The sequence below is a fragment of the Bacillus rossius genome (assembly GCF_032445375.1).
Source record: "Bacillus rossius redtenbacheri isolate Brsri chromosome 4 unlocalized genomic scaffold, Brsri_v3 Brsri_v3_scf4_2, whole genome shotgun sequence".
Classification (NCBI taxonomy): domain Eukaryota; kingdom Metazoa; phylum Arthropoda; class Insecta; order Phasmatodea; family Bacillidae; genus Bacillus; species Bacillus rossius.
In genome coordinates, this window is record NW_026962011.1 from 7,077,081 (window position 1) to 7,097,182 (window position 20,102).

General features: G+C 38.4%; 1 protein-coding gene across 1 annotated transcript in view; it reads right to left on the bottom strand.

Moving 5' to 3' along the window:
* Nucleotides 1-12,050: 12,050 nt before the first annotated feature.
* Nucleotides 12,051-20,102, bottom strand: part of LOC134541930 (G-protein coupled receptor dmsr-1-like) — a 93,276-nt gene continuing 85,224 nt past the window's right edge. Inside the window, exons 4-5 of the mRNA XM_063385682.1 lie at nucleotides 19,586-19,917; nucleotides 12,051-14,144 (exon numbers count right to left, since the gene is read on the bottom strand). Coding sequence (XP_063241752.1) covers nucleotides 13,771-14,144; nucleotides 19,586-19,917 — 706 coding nt within the window. The 3' untranslated portion in view covers nucleotides 12,051-13,770. The remainder of the gene's footprint in view (nucleotides 14,145-19,585; nucleotides 19,918-20,102) is intronic.

A 20,102-nucleotide genomic window follows, 5' to 3' on the forward strand; every position in this document is an offset into this window, starting at 1 on the left:
GCAGGCACGCGGTACACGTTTATTATATATTGCTGCTTATCAAGGCCCCTTTTTTATATCGTGAATTGATTTGGTTACGTTGGTCAGTGGTAGAGGGGGGGGGGAGCGAGTAGTTAGCGACTGATTACACACCCGACTAAGATCGTGACTGAACTAGTTCCGCTCAGACGAGTATAAGTTTTGGCATCAGCTAAACAGGTTGTTAACAATTATCTGTACAATAAATATACCAAATCTTTCCAAAAAAAAAATTAGGCCCATGCAATAGTTCACCTAAGTCACAAAATTTGTTATTGCACTGCAAATGATATGAACTGTTGTGCGTGGTTTCTCAAACGATTGCTACACCCTACACTCCTTACTGTTGTTATCTATTGCATGCGCCTCACGTTTTTCGTTTTAAACCTTACAAGTATCATCATAAGTATTAAAAATTCACAATCACAAATTTTCAGGACAGTCTGTATGGGGTAATAAATCTGTGTGGGACTAGGATAAATTATATTTTTCTTTTTAGTCAGTTATATAAACATTGTATATAATTTTTTTATTTAAATAATTATTTTCTGCCTTTTAAACTTGTGTGTGCATTGTCATCCAGTTCTGAGCTATGTTTAAAGTTTTGAGTATCCATCTCATCGGGAAATGAGTTTAAAATCGATTGCAAAATTTGTACCGAACAGACAAACAGTCAGGCACGAAAGAGAGTTAATAAATACGTGGTAATAAAGAGCCTCACACTTTGACCTTTGACGTATACGCAGGTATTAATGGAATGGATATCTGTCCGTCTCTTGAAACTGGTTGTGGGGGGACACCCCAGAGCTTATCTACATATCAAGTGGTTAAGATTTATCTTCCTGACTAGATAGTATATATTTCGTAAATTATCATTGCACCTGGTTAGTGTATTAGTTAAGCTCGCAGTGATTCTCTGAAATGACTTGGCGCGGCCCTTATATTTTGGTGAGGGGCCTTACCGAGGAAATAGAGCCATGAGTAAAAGCCTTAAAAATTCCAAAAATTACTCTTTAAAACAAGGTTTTTAAGCCAACCAATTTCAATGATGGTTTTGATGACTAAACTAAGTATTTTTTTTTTCAATAATTACCTTCTGATTGGTGTTATAAAATTGCTAACAATAGAAATACGATAAATCGTGGCATTAATAGAAGGATAAAAATTAAAAATTTCGTAAAGTAGTAAGTATATAAAAGGGGCTCCGGGGACTGGTTCCTGGTTGTGGTGCTTGGTGCCGCTGTCCGCCATTTTGTATTGTGACATCATGGAAGCCACGTTGGATCACCTTGAACTTGAGCCTTGACCTTGACCTTCAAAATTTGCAAAACAAAAAGTTCAAAATATTACTCAAAAGTTGCCAAAATCTCCAAATTTCGCCAAAATGTCCACTTTATAAGAAAGAATTTCGCCAAGAAATCTAAAAAAAAAAAAAAAAAAAATCCACATTTTAAAAAAAATATTCCCGTTTTAAGGGAAAAATTTTCCGTTTTATTCCTCAAAAATTCCAGAGGCTTTAAATGACCTCAATGAGGATTAAATTCCACATTTACAGGTTCCAAGCACCTCTGGTGGGGAGCTTTGACTTGGACCTTGACTTCAACCGCCATCGTTGCACATATCGTTACGTCCGCTGTCTTGAAAATCCGTTTTTATTATCCGAATTTAATGGAAGGAATATTAAAATTGATAAAAAATTAAAATAATACAATTTTAATAAAAATAAGTCCTCCATTTCCAAATTTGTCCGCTGTATTGAATATCCGTAGTTTTTAAGCAATAAAATCGGGAAAAAATTTAAAATTAAAAAAAAATTAGTTAAATTTTTATAGTAAAATTTTTAAAAACTACTGGGTTCGAACCCGACGAAATTATTCGATTAAAAATGGTGACGGATCCTTCCTCCACGGAAGCCACCAGCAGATTGACCTTCCACCACTAATTCCAAGGTAGATATTACGTCGGACAGTATGAAGTAATGGCGGCCATCTTTTTTTCATCTGCTGGAGGCCGCAATCTGCTACAAGGCACTGTCGCCACATTAGTTTAATTTTTTCCCACTAGAGTGCAGTAATTAAATTATATTTTCTAGGCATTCGCCATCTTGTTGGCTGTCTTGGCCACCATCATGGAAATCTGTAATTTTTTAACTAGAAATTCGGGAAAATTCCAAAATTCATCAAAATAACCAGTAATTAGTTTACTGATCGAATCCTGTACCGGATAGATACCAGGCAGTACAGAGTTATTTCTTATTTTATTCGATTAATTATATATTAAAAATTCAATAACTAAAATACATCAATATTACATGAAACAGCTGGACAGAGCTGGACACACCATGTTCCAGTCACTCATGTGGTAAGGACCATACGATACTTGCCTCATGTAGAAAAATAATTTCCAATACATATGAAGTTAAAAGTATTCACGTCTGACTAGTCAAATTACCTAAATTCAAGCTCTTAACAACAAAGGTTTTAAAAAATATAATTTTTTTGATTTACTGATTTTGATTTAGCAAAACGTAATTTGGTTTTCTCCGTGTGCTACTGATTATTCCTGTCAATTATTTGTTGGTTTTCTCCAAGTGCTTCTTATTATTCATGCCAATTTTTTTATTTTTTTTTTCTCCGTGTGATCCTGCTTTGGTCCTAATTATTGATTATTGAATTTTAACAGTTAAAACTACAAAGTTTCCCTTTGGCTTTGATTCAAGGTACCTGTCGCAGATGGCAGCAACACGGTAACACATTTCCGATCCATGCTACTTCCGTTTCATTCACGAAATTACTCCTACCAAATGCCGTATACACTAAAAAAAAAGGTTTAGCTACCCATATTGGAAAATATGGTAGGGGATCATTCTCATTTTGACTTGAATAATTAACATGGCAGAGATTGCACACTTCCGCTCCCTGATTTATTTCCCTCCATGGCGGCGAACTTGTCTCTCGCCAGCCTGCGCCGGCTGAAGCTACGCGACGAATAGTCTCCCGCGCTACAGGTGGGCCTTCAGGCCTGAGCGCCGCGTGTTGCCTGCCCGCAGGCGCACGCAGGCAACCGCGTCACACAGCGCGGGATTGTCCGTCACTGTGAAATGTCACAAGCGTTAACGAGTTTGGAAGGATTAAAAACTAATTTTTTTTTAACCCTTTATGAGTAAATTACAACAAATGAAACAACTGCCGACTGTACGTCATACTTCATTGAACGGTAACAATTTTGCGTTAGAAAAGTCACACAACTTACATATCACTAACGGTGAATTAGATTTTTTTTCTCGTTAAATGTATGCAATAAAGTTTCAATGGGAATTTTCCTGCAGCTGTTCCGTTAAATTTTATTCAATTAGAATCTCTACCATCTCAGTTAATTTTTACGTGATTTAAATTTAAATTCAGTAATTAATATTTGGTTTATTAAGTATATCACATAAAATCGTAATATAATCCAATTATATCAAAAATTATTTTTCTTACTACATGTAGGAAATAACGTTTCGCTATTTTAAGATCCAATGAGTATATTGCTAGCAGTTATTTTCTTTGTTTCACTGAGCTAGGTGCCACCATGAACAAACTTTGGACTCGCATTCAAGAGAAACCGGGGTTTAATTCCAGTCCATTCATTCTGATTACAGTTTTACAGAGTTTCCCGAAAATACTCCAGGAAAATTTTGGGATGGTTCTTTACAACAGGCAATAAAAATGTATTCTAAAATTTTCCTGTCATTTATACAATATCTCCATACCTAATGGCTTCGCTGTCGATGAGACGTAAATCTAAAATATTAACAAACAAACTGTCTTATGCATTTCTATTTTACATTCATTATAATAATAATATTTCTTACCACGTACAAGTTTACTGAAAACATGAGAACGCATTTATTTCATTATCGCACTGCTAGTTATACCATAGTATGAAATATAATCATTATATTTAGTTTCATAATATTACAAAAATAACATGAATTAATTACTGAATTATAAATAAAATCTTTTTAAAGTTTATATTTTGTTGGGAAAGTATCTGATTTTGGTCATAAGTAGAGCTACGTTGACCAAAATAGTAATTTGTTAATATATTAAGATTAAAAATGAAGTTTATCTCTATCCGCCATCAACATTGAATACATTTTCTTTAATGTATTATATATATATATATATGCAAAACAGACTACTTTGTGAGTTTATAAAAGTAAACGTATTTCCACTTCTTTGTCCTTGTCACATTGCTGCAGATGAATAAGAGGTAACAACGAACCAAAAGCACCTGTGTTCAAAGGCACTCGTGATAAGATGATTGCTTGTTGGCCAACCTGTAAATATACGTTGCTTCGAACTGCTGTGATGAAGGCTTGTATAAATTTCTTTGTTATTTTGTATTATTTCCTGTTTCATGTGCTTCAAATGATGCGTTGAACTCCATGTTCTTGTCTTTGCAGAGTAGTTACTTTAATGTTATAGCTTTGTTAGAATCATAATTCACGTTTATGGCCTGGTCTTATACGAAATGCTTAGTATATAATTTTCTAGTTATTACATTTTTTAAACCTGTCTTAGCGTTATCACTATATTTCACTTGCATTTTTTTATTTCGTCTCAAATTTTGCCTACAGATGTTTACTAAAGATTATCTAATAGTGATTTAAAGTCACGCCAGTGTTAAATAATTATAATCAGCTTGGGGACTTTTAAGCCTCTAAAATAACGTTGGTTTAATATATGGTGAGGGAACATGTGACCAAATAACAAGTGAAAGAGAGCTATTGTATATTATCATTACAAAAAAAATCTCTGAAATAAAAGTAACGACAAGAAAAGAAAACAACCAACTGGGCACGTGAGTCCGAACTTTAAGATTTATGAACAGTGATAAACAAAGATTCAAAGGGTTCTCATTGGTAACTGCATTTAGAGCCTATGCTCATAACCGTGTAATGTAAAATATACATTTATGTTTCTGACTTAATTTTTTTTTCTAATTGTAGGAAGAAGAAAATGATACTAAGACTTTCTGATTGAAATTCTGCAAGATAAAAATGTCATTTATATTGTTTTGATATGATTTTTTTTTGTATTTTGCCACGTGAACCTCACTGATCAACAAGCCTAATTAAATTTGTCGTTTGCTACACCATTGGAGCAGTTCGTGAATAAATGCACAGTTTCGTCATGTCGAGAATGTGTGATGAATTCCTTGACGAAGATATTCTCCTTCACATCGTTCCGTCTGGTAATGGTTCTGTGCCTGGGGAGGGGAGGGGGGGAGGGTGTCCCCGCAGAACGGAGCCCCTCTGGCTCGAACCCCGAGCAGGGCTGTTCCGAGGAGCTTGGCTGGAACCTGACAGCTGAAGTCTCTCCTCTCAAGACCTCGCGTGGGTTGGGTGAGAGCGAAGCACCTCGTTAGTATTACCACAGCAAACTGAATGATGAAAACAATTTTTGCAGATTTTAAATTTATTTAAAAATAATATTTCATCTTCCTTTACGTTTCAGTGTTTTCCATTGAACTACTTTAAAGAGGAGGGGTAGGGGATAGAAGGAAACCATCGTAGTTTGAACCAGTTTTCAGGCAATATGGCACATTTGGTTTCGTAAAAAGCAAAGCATTTGATTTAGAGAGGATCTTGAAATTATTAGTGACCATATGTTACAAATATTTAACCCTTGTGATGGCACCGACGTTTATCACTGAATTAATTTCTGAGAATGTCTACATTTGTAATGACCTTAGAAACTGTTTAGACCAAGGTGGCGTGTTAAGGTTCCTAGATTTCCCCTTTACAAGTTTTTACTTCACTCTGTCGTTTATACTGGTTTCTGTTGAAAAAAAAAATATTATGAGAATTTTGGCAGAAATTGTGTTGAATGTTTTCTGTACACTGATTATTTATTCATAAAGCAACGCACATTTTCTCCTATTGCGCGAGCTAACCAGCAACATAACCACGAGTTCAACCCGCGGCGCAGAGGTCTGCCTGGAAGCTTAGCTTACTTCAGCACTAAGTACTGCTGGCGGTATTATTTCATTTACGTAACGAGAGGATTTTTCCACAATCCTGGCATCATGCTGGCAGGCTTCGAAGCTCGCCGACTCTCGGAACACCCGTGCGCGAGGTGGAACCCGGACCAATCACCCCGCAGCCAGGATTGCCAACTACTCGACACCAGAACCTGCTCCAGCCGCACTGAAGTCCATTGTAATCGCGCCCGTGGTTTCGTTGTTTAATCAAGTCAATGAGAATGTGAAAACATAACAAACAACACCACAGTTGTTATACATTCGTAGCAGAATATGAATTTTTTCTGATTAATAGTTGCATATATATTTTTTGGTATTATTAATTACAATATGATTATTCGTAATATGCTTTATCTAACATAAGTATTACACTTCTTGCTAACGCAAACATAAATTTTTTAAAATAAATTTTAGCTTTTATCTACTTAAATATTCTTCAGAGGGCACCCATGCGTTATAGTCATGTTTTTGTTGTTGTTTTTGAAGCAGCTTCATGTTAAGACATGACAAAAAGAAGTACTTTTAAAATATTGTGCTACGGTTTGATGATTTATTGCCTTTTACAAAGGATTTTTTTTCAGAGAAGTTGTTCGGAACTAGCAAACAACAGGGAGAGTTCAACAATGTTATTGAAGAGAAAGTTCACAAACTATTTTAAATACATGCCATCATGTCAACTGCACTACCAAACATCTTTTTCTAGAGCTTAGTCGTCACTTTGTAGTACACCGAGTTTTACAAAAATGTGAATGCTGCTATGAATAACAAAAAGAAGCCTTAAATGTAGCCACTCTGTACGTCAGGGCATTCTGCGTGTATCTTAAGGGTGTAGTCAGAAAATATGAACTCATTGAAAACATTTTAACATAATTTAATATATCAGAAGTTAAACATTTACAAATTTACAATGTGAAATCAAAGTAGTTTACATTCATAAGATACAGTAAAAATACGAGTAGATAGAGTAGAAATGGGAAATGACATGAATTACGTAAAAAACATTGCACATCAAAACTATAATCAAAATTACTGCAGATTTGCATTCTATTCAAATGAATTATAATCTGGCTCTCTTTCTGAAAGAAATAAAATACATAATATAAGCCCAAACTAACTCAATTTTAATATTAATTTTTTTAAAATTTCCAGTTATTTAGAATTTTTTTTTTTTTACTTATTCCATCATAACATTTTAAAGCAAGTTAACATACATTTTTAAAGTGGCATCGCTAATTTTCAAAATTGAAATCTGTTTGGATCATGCAACCATTTGCTCGTTTTATCAATGTCTTGATTTCCTCAAGTTTGCATTCTGTTCGTTGCGCTGTCTTCAAATTAATGTCATGCACATCTGCGAACGATTTTTTTTGTTGAATTATTTAGAAAGTTTTCTTTTTACTTATTTGTTGAAAACTAGCTTGAGTCGCAATGGTTTCCCTTAGTATGTCGTTAATCCTTCGTCCCTGTCATAAATAGAAAATACAGAGGTAAAGTAACTTACGTTACATACCTTAGGAGGGTATTCGTTATTACAAGGCGGGCAAGAAATATACGTGGTACTAGGTCCTTCCTAGAGGCGCGGTGGCTGAGTGGTAAGATCACTCGCCTTTCACCAAGGCGGGGGGGGGGGGGGGTCAGTTATGGATTTTTCCTCTATGGGTTTTCTCGGGGTAATCCCTTTTCCCGCACCAACTGACTCCGTCACTGCTACACGCCACGCCCCATCTCGCCTCGTACATTCTTCAGGCTGGCAGGGGCAGCCGGATCCTGTGAGTGTCGGCCCCATTCCATCCACGGAGACGCTCCCCCAGGCGGGAAACTGCACGTCGATTTTCATGTTTTTTCTCTCTCTTGGTCCTACCTTGATCCGCGAAGCAGGGAGGCCCCAGAAGGGATGCTGACATGAGGAGAGTGCCTCGGAGGTAGGCAAACGGAGCGACGCAGTGTCACACACAAAGCTACGCACCCACGCATTAAATCACTAACAACAAACAGTCCTTGAAGCCAAAATTTTTTAAATTGAAATATAAAAAAATTTTCTACAGAAATCGCATCTAAAAAGTAAGACCACAGCCTTGCATTAAATATGAAACGTGTTCAGGTGTTCTGTTCGATGATGTAACATTTCCGTCGGTAATCGTCATCACGTGTACGCGAAACGATTTTTTCTTTGTTTGATTCGGGCACCGAGCAGGCGGGGTGCGGGTCACGCACCTGACCGGAGTCGAGCTGGCGCGCACCAACCCACCTGCACCGAGCCGCAGATAGTGTGCTGTACTCACACCAACACACCCTCACTGTTGCCTACTCCGCCTCATGCTAACATTCCTTCTGGCAAGCGTGCTCCTTCAGAGAGGAACTTTCTGATTCTAGAAAGGGGGTTCCCCTATGCCCCCCCCCACCCCCCGGGATCTCCGCTCATGCCTCCTGGGGTCTACCTCATTTACGGATCGAGGTAGCAAAACTTTCTTCTTCAGTCTGTAACATAAGTTACGTCACATTCTGTATAATTGGTTCGTAGTTAAATGCCCAAATTTTAAAAACCCTGCTTGGTGTATACTCATGGTACCTAACTGTTTTTTGTAGCCTTTCGACGTGTGTATCAATTAACATTGGTGCAGGCCCATGTGGGCTTTTACCTGCCTACGTATCATTGTTAGAAATGGGAGCACGAAATTTAACTGAACAGGCTTGTTCTAAACTGTTCGGAACAAAAGACACGAGTTAATGTGGCCACCAAACAAAACATGAAATTTTTGTCAGAGCGCCAACACATGAAAATATCTTCTCTAGCTGGATGAGACATACATCTGCTCACGTAATAGTTAATTTATTTAGAATGGTGATAAATTTTTTTTTGTAAATTGATTTAAAAAGAGTAATTAGATTGCGCACGTGTTGAGTGCGTGGCCTAAGCAAAGCGTCCACGCTCGCCAGTGGAACATTTATCACTCCCAGCACTGAACACCTGGTTTGCCAGAAAAACTGTCACGCACGTGTCATGACAGAAGAAGCTGTGACATTGTCGAGGTTATAAAACATATCCCTAATATCAATGCAGTAAGTGTATCAAATTTCATGACGTGTACTGCGTCAAAACACAACTTTGCATTTATAATACTTTAAACAAAATCGCGTATCTATTGTAATTTTTTTTAAAAGAAACGCGTACCAATTGAAAAGTTGGCAAATGTTAAGAGCAACGCGCAGAAGTAACTGTATCGTTTTCAGTTATCCCACAATACGCCAATGATAAAAAAGTTTATTAGTGATTTGAAGCACGCAAATATTTCAGTGGAATGCAAGAACATAAAAAAAAAAACACTCACTGCACTGTAATTTAGACGTACAACGTGCCCTTTTGTTAAAAACTTTTAGTTTTACTTCTCGTCGATAACGAGGGAACGAATCAACCAACGGCCTGTTTTGCAAGGGACCATCTCAGCAGTCACATGGCGTGATTCTGGAAATCTACGGGAGAAAAAAAAATTAAGGGTGTCTGGACCGACATTCAAACCCGTGCCCAACTTGTCAAAAAAAAAACTGTCCCGGTGCTGAAGCCACAATGTGATTGTGAACGTGGTTGTTAGTCCACGGGTTGTCCGCCGACTGCCCAGAGAGCTGCACGCCGGACCTCGGGCAAAGGCATTCCGCGGGCTCGCTCTTCTGGAGGCGCCACGTCCTCCACTCCCTCGCCCTCGGCGGCGGACACGACCCTTTGACGGGGTGGGACCCCCGGACCCGCGTGCTCGAGGCGCACCCTAGAGGCCTGGAACGGGAAACCACCGGCACTCGCCGCATTCGCGCCCTACACGAGGACTACTCGCCGCTTCAAACGCGACACGCTGCAGTAAGACGCCGGACACTCGCACTGCAGAGGCATCTACAGTAGGGCCTACCGTCCTGCTTTACGTTACCACCGTGGTTTCTGTAAACCACGCCAGGTAAAAGCCAGGATGAACCTCCTTGCCACAGGCCTAGGTGATTCCTTTGTTATTATCCCTCTCCGTCAACAACGACCTCGCTAGCGAGAGACGTCGAGTAAAAATTTAATTATATTTTTATAATTTTTCGTATATTTTGTAATGATTCTTTCTTTATCACATACATAACATAGTTATAATTCTGCACGCAGCATAAAGAGAATAGTACTCTGCGAGTGTTAAATTTCCTTAAAAACTTAGTGTGATTGTGTAAATGATGTAAAAAAATGTAATTAAATAGATTATATAATATTGAATAAAAAACATTTTGGTCACTATTTCACTGTCGACCGATTTGAAGATATGGAGCGCAGAATCCGATATTCGCTACCAACAAATACGTGGCCTGATTGTAGGTTATGATCCAACAGTACCCAGGGAGAATCCCAGCTCGTCAAAATAGAGCATTTGTGCCACACCATTCAGGAATGATGAGGTAAATTTGCTGTCCCAACTGCTAATAAAGGAAGCAAGATTGCAAGATCTCTACAATACTCTCTCTTCGTACTCTTGATAAATTGGCCACCATTTTGTAATTATAAATTTATTTCTTTTTAATATGTATCGTAACTTCGTTATTGTCATTGAAGTTTGACTTAATGTAAAAAAAAAAATATTTTCTTCATTGCCGAAACCGAAAGATTAAAGTTGCTATAGGTACGTGTAAGAAAATTTTTATCGTTATATTAAAGTGAAATATTGTCTTGAATAATACGGTTACAAGAAAAAATACTTGGAAAATGTAATTGAAAGTGAACAAATATTAAGGTTTTCCTACATTCGCTTACGGATTTAACAATTTTTCCTTCTAAAAATTAATTAAATAAACAGTTACACTAGTACGGACTTCATGGGGAAATGTAAGTAGATATTTTCGTCAGGGAACTGAAAAGACGTAAAACATTTTACTACACATTTCCTTGACTTCCAATACAAGTTTATTTGAATTCGTTGATAAAAATATACTAAACAGGATCAGACTTGTCAAATAGCGTAGGAAAAATTCTAAAGTGAAAATCTCTGTTGTACAGAAAGTTTATTGTGGAAACTAATTTTTACAAGATCCAAAAATTAAATTTCTGCCAAAGAGAACCGACTATTTTTGGGGCTCAATCGAATGCAGATCCGCAGTATTTTACAATTTTGTTGACAGAGTCAACGGCATTTGGTTACACACAATTGTTAGTTAAGAGGAGTTAGTACAGAAAGAAACATTCAGAGCACAGACAGTTTGGCATACAACTATTTTTAAAAATCAAACTGTAAGACAGTTACGTTTTGGAGCCCGCTCACACCTACGCTATTTTCTCGAGAAAATGGTCGGTGCATCATCATTCTCAGCCTTTATGACTGTAGGTTGAGTACATTAGTTCTGGAACGTTCTGTTAACTCGCTTATTTATGTAAAAAAAAAAGGTTACTATACGTTTTAAAAGGGAGTTTTTGAGCACTTCAGGTTCGTAAGTTGAACTACTTGCTTTGCATTTTAAACATAATTTTTAATCGTAAGATTTATGGAGTGGAAAACTGTTGTTAAATCGTAGAAGGTGAGCACGAGAGTAACGCCAGTTTGATAATGATTTAAGACACACATTACTGGCAACTTAACGATAACACAAATTCGGCAGCAGACTTCTTGAGCAGTCGAATGCTGACCGGAGAAACATTCGCGTCACGATCACACACCAAACATTTCTTCACACAGTCGACACGGACATTACTTGGAAGATAGTGGCCGAGATGTTATTATAGTAACGCTACAAACAAACATTGTATATCTTCCAACGCACTGCTACGAAACATGTTCGATGTTAGAAATACATAGTGCGCACGTGTTTGGTAATCAAGGTCAAATAATTGTTAGTAAGTAACATGATTTGTAGATATTTTTTATCATGTACTACTAATAAATAATTGCGTAGTTAAAAAAAACGAATAAACGCATTCAAAATATTTTTAGTTTCTCTGGGAGAACTTATTAACATTTTCATTGGGTGTGGAAAATAACGAACAATCCAAGTTATTCAGTAATATTTATCATCGTTATATTTTCTATTTCGTTTCTGTGTATTAATCGTGCAACTTCTTCCCATCACATATAAGATCTTCCTGACGGAAAATTTCGTTTCTTACAATGTACTCAAATTGAACAGTGTTTAGGTGGGAACATAAAAAAAAAATCAGTAAATTTGTATACGTTTTCAATTGTTTTGTGATCCACGGCAGTGTTTTCGATCCGCGGGGATAGCTTCGACCCGTCACCCACTGTTATACTGGCATACAAGCGGAGGTGTGCTGGGCGCAAGCGCTCTGGAAGCGCGGGGTCGCTAAGGGCGACACTGACTCGCGCATCGCGCGCCTCTTCGCCCCTACGTGCCAGGCACAAGAACTGGCCTGCAGTCTCGTCATCGCTAAAGCGCCTCTACGAGACTTGCAGCAGTGCCAATTAAATTATACACTGGAGTGTTAAATGAAAAATCTTCCTGCTCGTCTCTACACTTACTATACTTAGCACCAATTTTTTTCTTACCTAAAAACACCCGCTTTAGCATTTTTAACTGTTTAAAACGAGACTTTTTTTAAGGCAAGTGTAATGTGTTTTAATTGCAATTCGTATTATGTTTTCAGAAATATGAAGGGGTTTGTTGGTCCAGTCAGTCGGCAACCTTTAGATGTAGTGTTTGTGAAGTATTTAAGTGCAGCACTAGGGGAATTTTGCGAATCGTGAATATACTTTCGTTCATCGTGTCAATAGTGTAAGTCGGGAGGAGAAGTTCGTAAGAAAAAAAAATGGCTCGACCCTACGGCTGTATTCTCAATTGAAGAAATAACAGTAACAATGTTCGTGCACGCAATATTTGACCGCCATATTTTCCAACCAAATTATTCATAACAATACAGAAAATAAAAGAGCGCATACAAGGAAAATAAATATATTCTGTTATGCACGCATATCGCATCAACCAATGAGAGCACAGTTAGGGTGCCGTTTTGGGGGAGTTGGGAACTGTTTACATTTATTTATCATATGGTAGCAGGAAATTATCAGGTATTAATTGAATCTAGTTATTCTACCTTAAAAATAATCATCACAATTATTTAGATAAGTGACTCGTGATAAATGAAAAATATTCTAAAAAGTGTTTTTAGGTTATTAAATGTTGTTTACTAAAATTGTTGCTTGCTCTATCATTACCTTAAAAAAATTACGAGTTAAAAAATAGTTTTGTGGAAAAATCACAATTAATATATTCATTTACTAACACTACCAACAGAAGTAATTTTTGTCAAAAAATTTCATCGGCAAAAAAAAAACACTTAAAAGTTTCGCACAGATCGAGTGTGCATTGGTCTGCTATGCATTCGCTTATTTTTTTAAAATTTGTGTGCGGGAATGGGCTCAAATGCTCATTAAACTACACCCACCCGCAACTCATCGAGTTAAGTTGGAGTCTGGGCGTGGCCATGGGATGGCTGGGAAGGGGGGGGGGGGCAGCCAGACATTGCAACGATAATGAAACGCAATTAAACTTAAGTTGGATTGTCGGGTGGAGCGCGATGGACGCAGAAATACACTGTTTGTTTCTTGGACACATCTGTGACGTCGGCGTAACAGAAGTATCGTTCCCCGGAAGATCTTGTTTACTAAATGTGGTGGTGGCGGCGCGCAGGGGAGATCAGACGTAGGTGCTGTGCACCTCGGTCTGCGACACGGCGCCCCACTTGAGCAGCGCGCACCATCAGACGTAGGTGCTGTGCACCTCGGTCTGCGACACGGCGCCCCACTTGAGCGCGCGCCGCCTCGCGCGGAACAGCTGGCCGAAGGCGCGCCGGAACTGGCGGCTCATGAGGCAGTAGAGCAGGAAGCTGACGGCGCCGTTGAGCAGCGCCAGCACGTCCATGAGCTCGCCGAAGCGGTGGTAGCAGTTGTGGAAGAAGCAGCGGCCCAGCGCGCCGCTCAGCAGCCCCAGCACGCCCTGCGGCAGCTCGGTGAGCAGGAACAGCAGCAGCACGGCCACCAGCATGCGCACCGTGCGGTGGCTGCGCAGCTCGCTCTTGTGCAGCTGCAGCTGGTCCGCGCTGCACGGCTCCGCGGCGCCGGCCTCGCTGCTCCCTGCGGCACAAGCGCCCTCCCTCAGCCCTCCCTCGACACACTCACCTACATTCAGCAATTGTTTTATCATGAACGTCTTGTTTATTACCAGTGGCGTAGCTAAGGTGACTGGCGCCCCTGGCCAGAATTGAAAATGGCGCCCCCTCTTGGATTAAAAGAGAGGGGGGGAGGGTCCAATAACACGAAACCGTCGCGGCGGCGCCCCCTCCTGCACCGGCGCCCCTGGCGGGGGCCATCCCTGCCACCCGCTTGCTACGCCACTGTTTATTACTAATTAAGTAGCTTGGCTTCTGGGTTGCAGCCGCGTCCTCGACGAATAATCCACCGACGTTTCGGTCGACATTGCAGTCAACCATCATCAGTAGGTAACTGCTCCCTGATGATGGCGACTGCAATGTCGACCGAAACGTCGGTGAACTATTCGCCAAGGACGCGGCTGCAACCCAGAAGCCAAGCCACTTCAGACAGTGGCCATTGAAAGCCTGCGAACGTTATTATTACTAATCAAGTCCAAAAAAAATTTTATATAAAAAAAAGTGAAAGCCAATGATGTATCTACCCGAACTGGTCGGTCTCGTAACAATTGATATTGCAGTCGTGTCAATAACAAAAAAATTTTTGTTGTCGCATCAAAGGTCAAAACGTAAAAGTTTAAAATAAAATAAAAATTGAAAGAAAAAAACTGTAACCCATCTACGGGGAACTAAAAAGTATGAATCAATTTAGTAGCTGATTACTATCATATTCTAAAATGCTAATAATTTGTTTGATCAATTAGTTTATATTGTATTTTGTAAGTTGTTAATCATGTTCTGCTTTATTAACATTAATTTAGGTTAGCTTAGTTACGTATGTTTGTTTTGTTATAACATTACATTTAATTTGACAATGTGACTGTGGTTAAGTGGTAGACAAGGCGTCACGCTTTAACTTCACAACGTAAAAATAAGTCAACAAATCCCTACTTAAATAATAAAAAAATTTGGTTGTATATAAAGTTGGTTTACGGACGATAGTTTAACGTGACAACGTCATAACAAAACATTGATGAAATGATTGCATACTTTTATGAATAAAATTGAATCATTTTTATTTAATAATAAAATAATATATACTTGAAATTATACTAGTAATCAGATTTTTAAAATGCAAGAATAATTAACCTTTATTGCCGAAATTGTTGTTGTAATAAGCAATGAAAACCACATTAACTTTTCACTTCACTTTATAAACAGTCAACGAAACAGTCACATGTAGATGACTTGTAATTAATTTTAAAAACTGGCGTTTAGCTATAAAGTTTAAATATAATTATGAACACGTTTTCATATAAATAAACTGTAATCAAATATCTATCAATTATATGAATCACCATAATTTTTTAGACAATTGTAACATAACCTATTATTACTGCACTGGCCCACAGATGCTACTTTTTTAATAATAAAAGAATAAATACTTGAAATTCTACTAGTAATCAGATTTTTAAAATGCAAGAATAATTAACCTTTATAGCCGAAATTGTTGTAATAAGCAATGAAAACCACATTAACTTTTCGTTTAAATATAATTATGAACAAGTTTTCATATACATAAACTGTAATGAAATATCTAACATAACCTATTATTACTGCACTCACCGACAGATGCTACTTTTTTAATAATAAAAGAATAAATACTTGAAATTATACTAGTAATCAGATTTTTAAAATGCAAGAATAATTAACATTTATTGCCGAAATTGTTGTTGTTATAAGTAATCAAACCCACAGATTAAAATTCGTCGAGAATATTTTACATTTTTATGTCTTCCAGTGCTCAAAATGATATGCAATTGTGGCCCAGGGCACGAAATTTTATTTACAATTCATTAATAATAACGCCCCTCGCGATAAACAAAGGAAAATATGTATTAACGAGTGCCTGGTTCCCGCGCCAGCTGATAGAGAGCACGACTCGTTCGGTTCGCGTCCGTCATCGTAGATAACAGCACCGTAGGGGAATAATATTATTTCGTTTTTATAATACGATTTTATAACAAACTAGCTGCCCGACCCGGCTTCGCACGGCTATACTAATGGAAAAATATTAAGCCACATCTCCCATTTACAGTAATGGTAAATAAAAAAAATTCAGTGAAAATTTATCACAATGCTGTATAATGTACCGGAGAGAAAATGAATAGCACCGATGGTTTCCCGACTCGTGCACGCAACGTACAACTGATGTACCCGTACTTCGCTACGGCAGTCTACAGGCAGATCACTCTTGCGTCGCTCATTATACATGCCCCTCCTTGTGGGTACGCCACTGCCGCGCGATGCCCGTTGCCATGGAGACGCAGAAGGCATGAACAATGCAAAATCCTGTTCTCATGCAGACAAAGTACCCACTGTTGCCTGGTTTTAACCACCCATGGGATCTAATTTTCGGAAAATGTCATCCTGCGTAACATAAGGAACATTACTGTGAAGTTTCAAGTCTGTAAAATATATATACTTGAAAAAAAGGGCAATAAAAAATCAAATTAAACACAGAGAGGAAAAAAAACAATAGTTTAGGTTTGCGATTTAAAGTGATAAAAAGTATTTAAATACTAATTTAACTATTATGAGGGTACTGGTTGCTTCGTTGTTAATATCACACGGGTGTTTTTTACTTGTATGGGAAAATTAAGAATGATAAGGCATCTAGTGCGTGGCAACAATGTTAATTGGCAATCTAGCGCCTGCGGCATTGTCAGCACACACTTCGTACGTGTACTGCATGTATTATCTAACCCCCTCCAACGCATTTGATTCTAAATTGGACTGTTAGTAAGGATCCCTAATGTTATTGATAATATAATATAGCCTATAGCTTTCCTCGATAAATGTACTATCCAACACTGAAATAATTTTTCAAATCGGACCAGTGGTTCCTGAGATTAGCGCGTTCAAACAATCAAACAAACAAACTCTTCAGCTTTATAATATTTGTATAGATACGCATCCCAAATACACCAAACTTATTTATAATGTGTTACAATATTTTTTAAAACATTGTGCAAAATATCCCGTTTGTAATTTGAACTATTATGTGTAACTGTAAAACACAAGTGTTCGTTAAAAACGTATTTGAAAATTCAACATTACTTTTAAATAACCGTACCGATTGTGCTGAAAATCGGTGGACGATCGTTAAATGATATAATATTTATAATTCAAACGATGAAAACATGATTGAAAAGTCAAATCGTTTGTTGTTCCAATCGAGTGGAAGAGAGATACGGCGCATGCGTACAATGAGCGTAACGGGACACATCCGTAGTGGGACAATGTGCGTTAAAGGACACTTTTTCGTGCGTGCAGCCGGCGTTAATCGATGGCGTTCATCGATTTATTAGACGTTGTCACGTCAATAATATAAATACGAAAGTGTGTTTTGTCTGTTTGTCATTTCAAACAAGCAACGGAGCAACGGATCGATATGATTTTTTTTTGCATATAGATAATTTATGGGACGGATAGTGACTACATGCAATTATGAAATTGCATCCCCTAAGGCAGGGGTCGGCGACCTTTTGAGTCGGAAGAGACAAAAAATACAATTTACAAAATTTCAAAATTTTTAAAGAGCCACAAATATTTTTCTTGCCAACAATAAATAGGCTAGTACTTGCATAAATAAAGCTTTTTTATGAAAAACTAATCTATTGATTCATAAGAAAAATATTTACTTATACATATATAAGTAGTGTTTTTTCACAACAAATTATTTAATATATATATGGTATTATTAGATAATCACTTATTATTTAAGTAAGAAGTTAAAACCATTATATATTTACTTACAACACTAACTTGTACTTCAATAACAAACAATTGAGCAAGCAAATTCAATTGGAGCGATGGCTTTGCATGGTTATTCAAGTAGAAAATTTAAATTTTACTAAAAAATGTAACTTGTACAAAAAAAACCAATAATATACATTTGAACAAACAAATTCAATGGGAGCGTTGGCTTTGCATGGTTTTAGAAAGTTTGGATAAATTTGGCTCATAACTTGTTGTTTTAAGTTTCAAACACGACTCTAAATTTTCATTTGTTAGTTGGCTTCTTAGTTTACTTTTAATTATATATTAATGCAAGAGAACGCTTGCTCGCACGAATATGTCAATCCAAAGATAGTCAGCATTCCATATGCCAACTTCATCTTACTGTAGCAATCTGGAAGACTATTCCATGCGTCGAATATAAGTGCCTCAACTCGCGGCATTTCTTTTAAAGCTGTCCACTTTTGTTGCGTTACGTACATACATTTCTGGACCTCCAACTCTTCCAACTTGCTTTTCAATTCTGTAAATTTTCCACTCCACAAAGCTTTACTTTTTAAATCGATCAATTTCAATTTATAGAGATCCAGTATCAACTCCAAATGGCTCAATGTGAATTTCGTTACTATTTGTGTTGAGAGGATTTACTATGAATGCTAGAGTGGTTTCGTTGGTTTTGAATTGCTGAAATCTGTCAGCAAATTCATCTTTAATTTTTTTATAACTGTGATGAAGTAATTCGTGTCAACAGTTGCACTGGTTTTATCGCGATATTGCTTTAGAAATTGAAAATGAAGTAATTTACCGCTCTGAATATCTTCTGCGAAAATATTTATTTTTTCTAACCTTTACTTCGGTTTTTTTATTATTATATATAGGTATGTACATACATACCTTTGAGAAGATAATTCGCTTGTAACTCTTCTACTTGAAACAACAAACTATACGTCACAGCCAAAGCACTGGTGAAGACGCCAAACTGTCTTGCGTCGAAAGCTAATTCAAACCTACATAGAAACATCCGACGACGACGTCATTCGAGAGCTTCCGCCGGACTGACGACAGTGACGACGCGTGTCACGGGGGAGGGGTGCGGGGAATGGCGAGTACAAGTGGCTGAGAGATAGAAATGGTGCCTAATCCTCGTTCATCGATTTAGAACGATATTTAAATGTTTTTTTTTTAATAAAATAAATAATATTTGCGTATGGAACTAAAGAGCCGCAGCTTCACATCCAAAGAGCCGCATGTGGCTCGCGAGCCGCAGGTTGCCGACCCCTGCCCTAAGGGAATTAAAAAAAAAAGTAGTATATTCAATTTTTTATAATATAAAATCATATGAGGCAGGTCATCGATTCCCAAACAGCGAGTTTGTGTAATATGTCCGCCACGTAGTAATGCATGCAGTAAAGGTCTTGCAACTTCATGTCCTTCTCCTTGGCGAAACCCGCATCCGTTTGCCGCTAGCAAACTAAATGCGCTAATAACTTCCTTGCCTTGAATTTGAAACGCGTTATCGTTTGGTGCGTCCGGTCACGTGTTGCCTAGGTGTTACCGAGATTGTGGAATGAATGTGACTCTGAAATGAAAAGTGCCGCGAGCGAGGGAGGGAGGGGGTGTACTGACGGGCGCGGTCGTGCTTGCGCCGGTTGAAGCTGTGCAGCGCCGACACGAGCCAGCAGCTGAGGTAGGCGAGCACGCAGCACGGCAGCAGCTTCACGACCACGCTGTAGGTCCAGAAGTTGGCGGTGTAGAGCAGCTCGTCGCCCTGGCGCGCGGCGCGGCTCAGCGCCACGTGGTACAGCACCACCACCTCGCGGCCCTCCCTGATGCGCGTCTCGCGCACCGAGAACACGAAGAAGGACGGGCTGCACACGAGCAGCGGCAGCGTGTAGCTCACCAGCACGGCGAGGCGGCAGCGCGCGTCCGAGCACAGCACGGAGTTCTCGTGCGGGAACCTGCCGGCAGCACATGCCGTGGGCCCCTGAGTTCCTCTCCCCCCCTAAGTACACATCAACCACTGCTCCACACCCCATCTCACCTCACCTCACCTCGTGCCGGAACCACACAATAGGTCGATTTTAATTTATTTTTTAAATTGTCATTCACTTATAATAAGAAAGGCGTGAAAAGCCTTAGAAAT